At 47.1% G+C, this 11911-nt stretch overlaps 5 protein-coding genes across 5 annotated transcripts; 3 read left to right on the forward strand and 2 right to left on the reverse strand.

Annotated features, from left to right (window-relative positions):
- Window positions 1-195: 195 nt before the first annotated feature.
- On the reverse strand, window positions 196-1656 carry BDV38DRAFT_295256 (putative NAD binding Rossmann fold oxidoreductase; the record flags this gene model as incomplete). Its single annotated transcript, XM_032062669.1, has 2 exons — window positions 196-1265; window positions 1330-1656. The coding sequence occupies 2 exons, from the start codon at window positions 1654-1656 to the stop codon at window positions 525-527; spliced, it is 1068 nt and encodes a 355-aa protein (XP_031910756.1). The 3' UTR covers window positions 196-524.
- A 540-nt stretch (window positions 1657-2196) lies between these two features.
- Window positions 2197-4565, forward strand: BDV38DRAFT_273401 (uncharacterized protein; the record flags this gene model as incomplete). The annotated part of the gene is made up of 9 exons (XM_032057671.1): window positions 2197-2233; window positions 2421-2435; window positions 2489-2644; window positions 2701-3176; window positions 3242-3503; window positions 3554-3979; window positions 4037-4143; window positions 4207-4306; window positions 4423-4565. The coding sequence occupies 9 exons, from the start codon at window positions 2197-2199 to the stop codon at window positions 4563-4565; spliced, it is 1722 nt and encodes a 573-aa protein (XP_031910757.1).
- A 589-nt stretch (window positions 4566-5154) lies between these two features.
- BDV38DRAFT_254542 (uncharacterized protein) lies at window positions 5155-6422 on the forward strand. The gene has a single exon (XM_032055337.1). It carries the CDS (start codon window positions 5470-5472, stop codon window positions 6067-6069), a length of 600 nt encoding a protein of 199 aa, XP_031910758.1. The 5' UTR covers window positions 5155-5469; the 3' UTR covers window positions 6070-6422.
- Window positions 6423-7813: 1391 nt separating this feature from the next.
- BDV38DRAFT_295260 (class I SAM-dependent methyltransferase) lies at window positions 7814-9111 on the reverse strand (the record flags this gene model as incomplete). Its single annotated transcript, XM_032062670.1, has 1 exon — window positions 7814-9111. The coding sequence occupies exon 1, from the start codon at window positions 8906-8908 to the stop codon at window positions 7814-7816; it is 1095 nt and encodes a 364-aa protein (XP_031910759.1). The 5' UTR covers window positions 8909-9111.
- A 165-nt stretch (window positions 9112-9276) lies between these two features.
- On the forward strand, window positions 9277-10210 carry BDV38DRAFT_285646 (oxidase ustYa family protein; the record flags this gene model as incomplete). Its single annotated transcript, XM_032060526.1, has 4 exons — window positions 9277-9502; window positions 9578-9697; window positions 9751-9869; window positions 9932-10210. The coding sequence occupies 4 exons, from the start codon at window positions 9277-9279 to the stop codon at window positions 10208-10210; spliced, it is 744 nt and encodes a 247-aa protein (XP_031910760.1).
- Window positions 10211-11911: the final 1701 nt, after the last annotated feature.

The raw sequence follows: 11911 nt of genomic DNA on the forward strand, positions 1-11911 counted from the left end.
GCTGATGGACATGCCGATCGCTGTGACAGAACAGTAGTGGAAATCTGTTCATTTGGCTGTTCTTAGTACAGTGGAAAATTATGGCTATGAATCCTAATACATTAGTTTTCTGAGGATTTATTCAATCGACTGCCAAGAGAGCCCAAGGATGTGGGGTACGTTGACAGGAGTCTTCGGGAGCTATACAAACTTGAATGCTATAGTTCATAAATACTAGTACTACACATTTATAAAAACCAACGTTGTATTTGAAACATTACGAAGTGAGGTGCTCAAGCAAATTGCTAGGTGCAAGTGCGATTCAACCTAGCGACATTCCCATCAGGAGTTGCTGGCCGCTTGAACTCGATGGCTCTATCCGTTGGATTCATTTAGACAATTGTCTCGACTTTTGCTTTCCGGCTTCCTCAGTAATAAAATTCGGCATTTTGAGAAATCGACATCTATGCTATGAAAATGCCTTGCTCATAAAAAACACAAAATAAACAGTCCCTTCCCATAGTGATTTCACTCAGCTCCCGCTTTCACAGCATAGGCTTCTCAATCCTCCTTCCAAGCTCATCGAAGTGGATTTGCTTCCCAGTTACTAGGGCCTCCTGGAGGTAGGCACCGATTTCCACGGCCTTAACCGCGTTGGTCAGTTTAATCGGAAGAGGGGTGTTGTCTAGACAAGCAGCAGTGAACTCATTCGCCTCCTTAACGAAAGCAGCACCGAATCGGCCGATGAAGTTGCTAGGGACTTCTCGTGTGATACCTCCGGAGTGATAAAAGTTGACAAAGTTGCGCTGAGGGTTGGTGTTAACAGATAATTTACCCTCAGTGCCAATAACTTCTGTCGTGTCTTCCTGACCGTGTGCCATCATACGAGAGCAATAGTAATAGGCGATTTTGCCGTTGTGGAACTCGACAATCCCTACTGCATTGTCATAGTCGTTGTACTTCTTCAGCTCCGGCTGGACAGCTGTAATTCCGTGGGCGGAAATGCTTTTAGGGACTGAGTCATCACCGAAGAACCACAGGGTGAGGTCGATGTCATGGACAGACATATCAACGAAAACACCTCCGGACCATGCTGCATATGCAACATAGAAACCTGAGGGGTCAAATTTATCACATGTCTGGCTTCGGATGATAGAAGGTCGACCGATCAGGCCTTGAGTGATTTTGTCGTGGACCTCGCGGTAAGATTCATCGAATCGGCGAGAAAAGCCACACATAACTTTGAGATGAGGCTTAGTCTTTGCTTTCTGCACCACCGCTTTGCACTGTGAAAGGTGTTAATATACGTGTGGTGCAAGGCTTAAGCCAACGTTAACGATTTAGACTTACCACTTCAATATCGGTTGATAATGGCTTCTCACAGAGGACGTGGAGATCACGGTCAATGGCTTTAATAGTCTGCTCTGCATGAACAGATGTCGCTGTACCAATGGCTACTGCCGCTAGGCCGGGATGCTCGAGCATCCTGTCGTAGTTATCATAGAGAGTCACACCATATGGCTCCAGGTTCTGCCTGCCCCAAGCAATCTCTGCAGGGTCAGGAGAGAAAGCTGCCACGAGCTCAGCACGAGGAGTGTGATGCAAAAGGTTAATGACATGGATCTTGCCAACACGGCCCAGACCAGCCATACCGACTTTGAGCCTGTGGACGGACATCTTTCAAGGCGGCGTTTCAGATGAAAACCACAATCACTATACAAGCAGAAGAAGAAAATTGTGGGATAAGATGGAGGAGAGAGATGTTGCGAAAGGAATTCCTGAGCTGGTTATTGTGACTTGAGGTGTACCTTTGCGCGCCTTATATACACACAGGAACACATGGAGCTCGCAAAATGGAAAACTGGACCTTTTTGGTGCGAGGCAAGAATATCCGCCTGGTATTCATCTTTGCTATCTTGGAGAAGGCCCACAATAGGCCTGGTCGGTATACTGTTGGCTGTATAACTCCCCGCACTTTTAATTTCGTCAAACTGAAGTTTGAGGGTATACTTGGTATGTGGGGAACGGAAAGAGTTGCCCTCTCTCGCATAGATGGAGATACTTTCCCTTTCATCCCGATGGGGTCTACCGACACCTCAGGCACTCACACCGCCGATCCCCAGATGCATGCGGGGTTACCATGGATGTGGGGAAACCCATCAAGTGGAATTCACTTCCTGGCAACTCTCTCCGTTCCTCATTCTCATTTGCATCGTTATGACTCCTGTTCGAGAAAAGAGGAGTCGTCTAGTCAGTGGCTGGTACTACTTGTCCAATAAGAGTTCCTCTTGATTCTCCTTGTCTATAAGGACTACTATACCACTAATACATACATAGATTAAAGCTAACTGTTGTCCTAGTCGGAGATGTAGAGGTAGGATGAAGAGTGACTATCTCATAGATCTACAAGGATAGCAAGGCTAACCTGGAATTTGTCCCAGCTCGGCATCTCAAATGTATGTATGATCCACACCCTCATCATCAGCTCAATGTTTTACTCGGTTTCTAGGTGACACCGATTCCCCTATCTGTCATCACTGCAAACAAGCTGGGATCGATTGTGATAGAAGCTTCAATGTGAGGTTTCGTGAAGGCTTAGATCTGAACAATGACCACGACATTGTATTTCCAGAAAGAGGCATTTGGCCACATCCGAGAGGGCCCCGTGAGTAATCCAGGTTGACCAATATCATGTAGGAATTTCAATTAACCCCGTTCAAGTTCAATTCCACGATGAAACTATCGCTATCAAAGAGCTATACTGTGTCGATAGCTCGGATACCTCCTTTCACCCCAATGGCACCTTAGACTCTTTGTACGATTCCAGCTTTAAAGCCCCAGCTGGGCTATATCCGAGTCCTGATCAGTTTGAACTGCCGGTGTCGGAGCCTCCCTCGGGGCCTCAATCATCTACAAGTCCTTCCACACCACACCTTTATAGTGAGGATCTTCTCTTAGTCATATTGTCTCTTGACGCCTTAGTTTGGCACATTTCAACTAACCGTGTGTTCGGTAACGGAGCAGCTTCTCAAACCCAAGGGATACACTTGTACCATGGAAACGATCCTGGGCCTAGTTTACCTTCATCGCCGCATAGGAATATGCATGAGAGCAGATCCACCGATGCTCAGAATACCTCTTTCAGTGGGAGGGAGGCCGCACTTATACGCAACTATGTCGACAATATGGCCCTTTGGGTGAGTGAATCACAGAGATGAATGTGTCTGTTGAAGACGCAAAGAAGGCACTAATAGATCACAAGGCCGATATTACCGATCCCCAACGACATTTTGAGATCGAAGTTCCATTGAGGGCACTTGAGGAGCCAGTATTACGTTATGCAATCTTTGCGTTCTCTTCTCGACATATAGATAGACAGAGACAAAAAGACATATCGGAAGCCCTACAATACCATAACCGTTGCCTCCAGCTTCTGATTCCCGTTTTGTCGGGACCCAGAAACAGTATCACAGATACGGTTCTTGCTGCGGTCGCGATTCTCCGGCAGCATGAGGAAATGGACTGTACGCTCAAACGCAACAAAATACATCTGCTCCAGACTTACCCAAACTAGGTGAGGACAATCAGTTCCATTTGACAGGGACAACACAGATCTTGAATACAGTATCATCATTCGGATCGAGCGGAGGTCTCGGTGAAGCAGCAGCTTGGTTATGCTTGCGCGAGGACATTTACATATCACTCATTTCGCAACGACCATTACAAACGGATTTGCACCGTTTCAAAAATTCGAATGTCTTCTGCCGGGAGGACGATTTTGCTTGGGCGAGTCGTATGGTCTTTCTTCTAGCCAAGGTACTCAAATATGCATTTAATTATGATCGCACTGTCAATCCTTCCATGTTAGAAGACATTGGTGAGGAGATCGAGAATTGGAATACCAGGAAGCCGCCCACATTCCAGCCCATCCAACATGTTCCTCGTAGCAATGAGGTGCATAGAAGATTTCCGGAAATCTGGATGCTGCTGCCCGTCCACGGTTGGTCCCCAGTTCGAGTTTTCGCTAGTCACGCCAACTCACATATGCGTATCATAGTGGTTGGCGTTCAGTATTACCATATCGCTAAAATCATACTCGCATTTTCCTATTGTCCGAGCCCATCTCTGGCATACGAGAGCTTCAAGCAATCGCGCAACATAGAGGTCAGTCTTTTGAATCAATCTCCTGTTGTGGAAAGATGATATAGTGACTGACTTCTTGGCTAGAAAGTCGTTCGAGGCCACCTTCTTACTGTGCTTGGCTTAGCAAAGTCCAATCCACGGGCCGAAAACACTCTTTTCACCGCGCGGCATAGTCTAGTTTCTTGTGAGTTTTATGCGATCCTCGTTGCCACCACCAGTATAACCACGTTGGCCCCACCTTGTTGCTGTTGTCTCTTGTCTTTCACATGGTTGCCTTCTACTCTAATCATATACGTGTAGGGGGTTGGATACTCCGACATAGGCAAGATCAGGAGGCTGCCGAGAATTTGTTAAGAGACGTGGAGACAAGGACTGGCTGGGACGTGTCCCAATCAATTCAATCACTGAGAGAGCAGTGGTGTGATGGATCCGATGATAATTGACTTTAGGAGCCCAACCGTGTCGGGCAAGTAGGAATCTGCAGTATTTGTGGAAATCGATTGGTGATTTCTCGTATGCCGCTAAAATTGGGCAGACTTTTATTCGTTTTATTATATATCTTTTCTTTTTTGTTTCTCATTTATTTCCTCCCATCAAACCCTCTTACCTAGTAGCCCAGACCAGTCGCTCGGTTGATACAAAGGCTCCGCTGTCACAACGGATACTGAGGATTTGTTTCTAGCCCTATCGTCTATAATTCCCGCTGTTGCTATGTTTGTTTGCTAACGAAAACATGAGAGCGGTGAAAAACTACTGAGATGGAGAAGTATAATGACGACACCATACCCTGCATTAGCCCTAACGCCCTAACGATCTCCAACTGACCTATCACAATGGTCTCTTTTATCAGGTTGACAGCCACCGGATAATATACGGCGAGAAAACCATGGATCTTGCATTGTGTTGGCGCTCTGACCCATTTCTAAATTAGGACCTCCGGAGATCTCCTATCATAAATCACATCAGCGAGGCGTATAAAGCACAACCTTGATTTGTCTGTCGCTCCGATAACGGCTCTACGTGTATCCACCGAATTTATTAAGCTCTACGCTTTCAATGCAATGTGCTAAAACCAGCTTCTGGAATCTGCTCTCTCACATTCTTGGCTTCCCTGTGAATTGCTCTTGACAAGGATTATGTGTGTCTTGCATTCGGGGTAGTGATAATTGGCAATCACGCACCACCAGACTAGCGCTGGTAAAAAGCAAGTCGATCTTTCGCACTCTTCATCCTCTCTAACTGCCACCCCTCTTCGGAAAATTATTTTGATCGTTAGGCTCAAAATCAGGTATTTTGCCTCAGTTGTATCCTGTTTTGGCAGTGTATATCACTAGTGTAGCCGCCCCAATGCCTATATTCCGCCATCTGAGATCGCGGCTCTCCTCGTCGTCATCACCTGCAACTGAAACAAGTTCTGTGGAAACCCATACCTATTATCCTACCGACGGGGAATTTGTTACTGGCCCAACAACACGGAAGTCACACATACCCAACCCCGCCCAACCGACAAAAGAACCTCAAGCACGGCCGGAGCCCGTATCTAGCTCATCGTCCCAAGAGCCGTCGTTCTATTGGCAAAATATCGACCCCCCGGCGCCCTCTCACCGTTATCAACGCCTTTCCTCTTACAATAATCGACTCTCGAGACGGTCGTCCAAGTGGAGGCCTATGATGCTCCCCAACAGCAATACAGCCGCTATGGATAGCGCTCTTCCAGGCTATAACTCCGTGAGCGGCTCCGTCGTAGTGGACTGTAACGGGCTTCCCTACTTTCTGTCTCCTCAGGAGGAGCAGGAAAGGAATTCAAAGCTGCAGCGTGCCGTTCAAGAAAGAATGATGGGGCTTAGGCGAGAGACAGAATTTGCTTGGTCGCAGCCATGCCACGGTGCTACACTACCACGATATTCTCCACCAAAAAATACACACTTACGCTCATATACCAAATGAGGTGCCCAGACAGAATTCGAAACGCGGTACGTGCGTGATCAAAGTGAGACATCGATGATTCTGCAACTGTATACGTCTTACTTAGTTTGAAGGAGTATCAGCAGCTACCTTATGAGTATACTCTTGACACCACAGACAAATGTGTGAGTCAGGTGTACCAAGTGGGAGGAGCCCGGGATGGCCTCAGGATAAATTTATGATTTATGACAGTGACGATGGAAATGCCAGCGGATTAGGAATGATTTGATATTAAGCACAACGTTTACTTTGGGTTGATATGGCCATGAGAATGCCTACCATTTTGTATTTATGTTTCTATACAAAGCGGGCTTTAGATCGACCGTAGAATTTCTTTCCTATGCGTGTATGATAGTTGAGCATCCTTCTAAGTCTCACATTTTCCCCCTATTTGTCTTGATACGAACTGTGTAGGTAATAACTTGAGAAAAGTTCAACGGGTCTACAGGCCAAGCTAACCAAAGAGATATCAGGAGAGTCAAAAGTAAAGGCAGGATATCATTATCTAGCTACCACGTCAGGATCTTATAACCTGTCTGGCATAGTCATTACTAACGTATACATGTATCACGACAAGATCATCGAATGCCCGCGCAACAAGCGCTAGTGAATCATTTGCAGTCTATTAGCTCCTCTTGTCCGCAAGCAGAATGACCAGCGTCCTTAAGCCATGGTCACGCTAATACCTAATCATTCTCAGATCGGGATCTCCTATACAATCAGTAATCGCCATTGCGCAAGTACTTCTCTAAGATAATGAAACCGTATCAGCAGTACCTAACATTATCACAAGTTTGTCAGTAGAGGGTACGAACAACACAAGCCGGATATTTCCAAACCCGAGAATCTGCTCATGAACTTGCTCCTCCCCTCTCTTTGCACCCCCTCAGACTTCTCCACTTTGTAAAGCAAACGATAGTCAAAATGCTGTCGTGGCTTCAGTACAGAAAATAATATCAGGGATTGGATAGTCTTTCAGTAATCCTGTCTTTGCCCACAGGGTATCAGGATCGTATCATCATTAAGGCAAGAGATCCTTGTTACGATTTGCAGACGGGTATATGATGTAGTCAGGATGCCCCTCAGTGGCCCCGTACTTTGGAATATCGGGATATCATAGTCGTCATTGAGGTATGCGTTTTATTCAGCTTCGGTCATGTGTGAACTCAACTTGGTTTCAATCCAAGGTGGTATTCATGCTCAGCTTCAGGTGACGTCGTCTTGCCCTTTTCTTTCCATGACCATTTCGAATGCATCTCATGCTCATCATTAGGATATGAAAATACGGAAACTGACGGGAAAAGGTTTATGCTCAGCCAGATAGCCAGATTTATTCTGGTCGATGCTTTTCTCTGTTGGTTTCACTGTGTCCTTCAGGGTTTGGTTATCATGGTTATCATTGAGGCAGGTATTGGAAGGAAGACTTTGTGGTTGCCAATGTGGCTTCACGCTGTGTACTTATAGAAGGCGTGGGCAATTAAAGGGTATTTGTAGTTGTGAGAAGAGACTTTTCGCCCGTAAGAATGATCCAGTGAATAGATGATGAAGTGGTAGTCATGACATCGTCACGTTTAAGTGAGTTATAGACTTGCCTCAGGCCAGACGGCGTACCTTCTCACCACCCGATAGGGACTAAGTCACTGAAGGTGTGTATTCCAAAATATCAAACCCAGTAATGAAAACCACCATCTATCCATCCTACAAGCAATGTCAACCACGTTTCCTATCACTTCCTCGTTGCCAAAATCAAAACCACCGGCCACGAGAATGCCCGCCTGGCGTGCAACCCGCCCATTTCCCTCTCCAACTGCGCCCACAACGGCTTCACATATTCCTCCTCCATCCCCTGAAAAGGGTATATATACTCAACGAACTCACGAAGTTGACCCACATTCCAGTGCTTCCTCCAGAGATTTCTATCATCCCTCTCGATAACTACCTCCTTATCTGTGACACTACTCCTCGGCTCCACGGGAAAATCGCACGCCTCGTTACCAAAGAACCCCAGAGTAGTCCACTTCGTATTCCACTTATGTCGCACGACAGACCCCCAGTCCTCTTCCGCAAAGGGGATATAATCCAACCAACTGGCTATGCCATCCGCCACATGCTTCCATCCCGCCGTGTGCTCCGGGCTCCCTCCAGTAATCACGCCCGAGAAATGATGATTGATTATCCTGTCTAAGAGTGGCTGGCACCGTGCCGCATACTCGAGCTCAGCGAAGTGCGCACGTCCATAAAACCACACAGCCAGGGTGCCGCCAGGCTTTAGGAGGGCATGGAAGCTTCGCAGCGCAGACAGAGTATCCATCAGCGGGAACATGAGTGCACTGACGACTAGGTCAGCGGAGGCGGGCGGATACTTGGACCCCAGGTCTTCTCCTTTTGCGACGGCAAAGGAGAATCGGGATTCAGAACCATTGATTGTTGGCAGGAAGTGCTTGGCATAATTGACGTGGTTCTCGTTATTGTCGCTTACAACGACATGGGAGAACCTCTGGGCGAGTTTCGCGGAGACTTGGCCCGGTCCAGCGCCGACATCGTGGGCGACGGAGAATGAGGGCGGGTTTGACTGTGAGTGTGAGGTATGGTAGTTGTAGATGAGGTTGTAAAACGCATCTGTGTATTTGGGGCGTGTGGCGAGGTAGCCTTTCCAGTAGTGGGCCACATCCTCTTGGGTCAGTTTCCATACATTGGCGGAATCGTCATCCTTGTTGAGATGAATTGTTGCTGTGCTGAACTGTCTGGCAGTATGGGATGAAGCTGATAAGCAGCGTAAATGGCAGCGTTTCGAGTACGCAAATGAAGCTTTCAACTTCATCGCGAGTTATTTCCGAAGAGTCATGATTCTAGAGAGGAACGTTGGGGGGGTAGAAGCTGGGATAAGCTTGCAGGACGGACATCAAAAGCAACGACTACACCGAGATATCGAATTCCGTAAATGGTAAAACCGGCTAATCTGGCTGATTGACTACCGCATTCTGCAAGAGCCGATGTGTGACGATGCTTTAGCTCTGCAGAAGCCCCGTCGGATGCTCCGCCCGTATCTTCCCACGGCCGATCCTTGGTGGTATTGTCAATACTGTCCCAGTGGGTAAAATTGAACCCGCGCCTCGGAAATAGAAGTTAATGATAACAACCAACATCCCCTCGGAATGATGACTACGAGAGCAAGAAGTTGAAGCCACCATGGACACCACCAAGCACGATTACTCTCCCGTAGCCTCGTCAGATATAGAAGAGTCCCGAGCCTCGGATGAGCAGCTGCAGGCCCCCCATAGACAGAATGGACGATCCTTTTACTGTCATTACACTCTCTATTCCCTATTATTGCTATCAAATATTGTCCTCTTTGGTCTCTGGTGGCGGGCTACTCTACTGAGTGAGGTGTGCGTACGACCAAAGTTATCTTATTGTATGTTGCTTCCCCTCAAACATGAAAATCCTGCACAACTGTGTATAAATCAAACAAAACTGACCCTTCTCACAGCCCCTGCAAAGGATGTCATATTCTACGAAAAGAGACGTCTCAAACGCGATATCAAAGATAACGTCTTCACCGGCGACCCTCGACCCGAATTTGACGCAGCATGGAAACATCTACTAGAGCGTAGGCATTCCACTCCCAATCCAACCCAATAGTCACTAATCTCAAAAACCTAGCCATGACAATCAACATCACCTCAGAAGAACTCACCAACCTCCCAGACCCAAGCATCGCCTTCAAAGATGGAACCGGCTACATCGCAGAATTAGCCGTGTACCATGAACTCCACTGCATCGTGCGCCATCCATCCATCTATCTATATCCCATTGGAAATTACAGCTAACACCCAGCCTTCAGAAACGCATCCGTCGCCACTTCCACCTCGACCGGTACTATCCTAATATGACCGAAGATGACCGTATCCGCGAGGAGGCTCACATCGACCACTGTCTCGAGTACTGGCGCGAAGCAGCCATGTGTCGGGGCGACACGACCCTCGCGACTTTCCGCTGGGTAGACGGACTACCGTATTCTCGGGTGTATAGCGATCACGAATGCGTGAACTGGGAGGCGCTGGATCAGTGGGCCAGATCGAGGATGGTGGATATGAGTGACTATGGGATGTTGGTGCAGTAAATCTGATTGGGAATGTTGGACCTATGAATGAATAGGATGACCTCGGTTCTGTTACTTTAAAACCAACTTCTTCGAAATATGCACATATGTATGCCACTTGCCCACGGAACAATATTTATTTATAAATCATTACACCTCAAGTAACAATCCCAGTATCCGTCGAATTCGCCCACTTCTCCGCCCACATCACGACCTCGTCATAATTCCGACACCGCCGGTTCTGGCCCCATCCACTCGTGGTATGCGTTTCAGGATCCAAAACCTCCATATTAGTATCCGCCGCACACATCAACGTCTGTCGGAGATAATCGAAACAATGTCGGATATGCGACGGAGCCATTCTCGTTCCCGTCTGTTGGAGGTAATCGTCCGGACGCCGAGCGCCTTTCGCTACGTCAGATTCCTCCACAGCTGCATAGTAAGCCACTAGAATTGCATGCTACGTAACCAGGATAGCCGATTGTCAGAACCGTCAATAGTATCGAGGAGGGGAAATATAGGAAGGTCACTAACCAAGCAATGCAATTGATGAAAGACAGCGATGTTCGAGATGAAAGGTGCGATTTCAGGATGATGGATGAAACCTCTTCCGACTTGTTCCCCGTATACATTAGAGAACTGTGTGTTTTATCAATGTAGCAGGGATGACCTTGAAATTTACCTGGGATTATGGAACTCCAAGCGGCTTCAGACTCGGGCGTTGGACGTTGGGAAAAGGTGAGGTTATGCTCCCAGACTGTTTGGACATTGCCTTGGGGTACTAATATGATTGATGGACTCAGTATATATTTCATTCATCTTCTGCTGGAGGAGGCAGGGGAATGGGTTTCTTACGTATAAGTCCATCCCACTTGTTGACCGATAGTCTTCGACCGATGATCAGGCCCAACGTGAGAGCTATTGTGAATGTTACTATCACTTGGATGACTACTGCCCCGGTTCTGGTGCGAACTGGAGAAGTCTTGTTAGGGATTGGGATGGATCCCTCTGATCCCCCCCATCGGGGTGTAAGTGGTTGTTGATCTGATACCTTTCTTTGGGGAATGGAGGGGGTCATGATCTGAAAATTAATTAGTTTTGTTGTCTATGGAGGAATATGCGGAGCACGTACATACAATAACAGTTTTGAGTATACGTTGTGATAGAACTGTATCATTCAATACAGTACCGGTCATAACCTGTTACACTCCCTGGAAGGATCGACAATGGGCCCCGAGAACCCCTCACCGAGACACGAAGGGGTTACATTGCGAAGGATTTTGCCTAAACAGACCGTAGTAGCAACTGAGGGACAGGGTTTAGATTCTGAGCAGAAGATATAAGGCCGGAAACCCAAGTCTGGACTATCAAAGCTCATATAATTGGAGGAAATATCGACGCTAAGCTTTTATTCTAACCAGGAAAATATACCGGTGATCATCAAGATTGATGCTGTATTACTACAATGGATTAGAGAGCAATCAAAGTGCTCGGTATCGACCTAGAGACTCGTATTCATATTCCATATATGTCTGTATGCATGGAACCGCTCACCGAGAGCAAAGCATTACGGATAAGCATGGGCTCGTAGAATCGACCGTCCGTTCAGTAGTAGCCAATTAGTATTAACTGCAATACACCAGAAAAGCACGATGGATCTGCAACCTATCACTCGAGTGCATTGTTCTGCTTCAGTGTACGTGTTTAATGGATTACCTTCAA

This window comes from Aspergillus pseudotamarii (genome assembly GCF_009193445.1).
Source record: "Aspergillus pseudotamarii strain CBS 117625 unplaced genomic scaffold BDV38scaffold_51, whole genome shotgun sequence".
In the NCBI taxonomy this organism is placed as follows: Eukaryota; Fungi; Ascomycota; class Eurotiomycetes; order Eurotiales; family Aspergillaceae; genus Aspergillus; species Aspergillus pseudotamarii.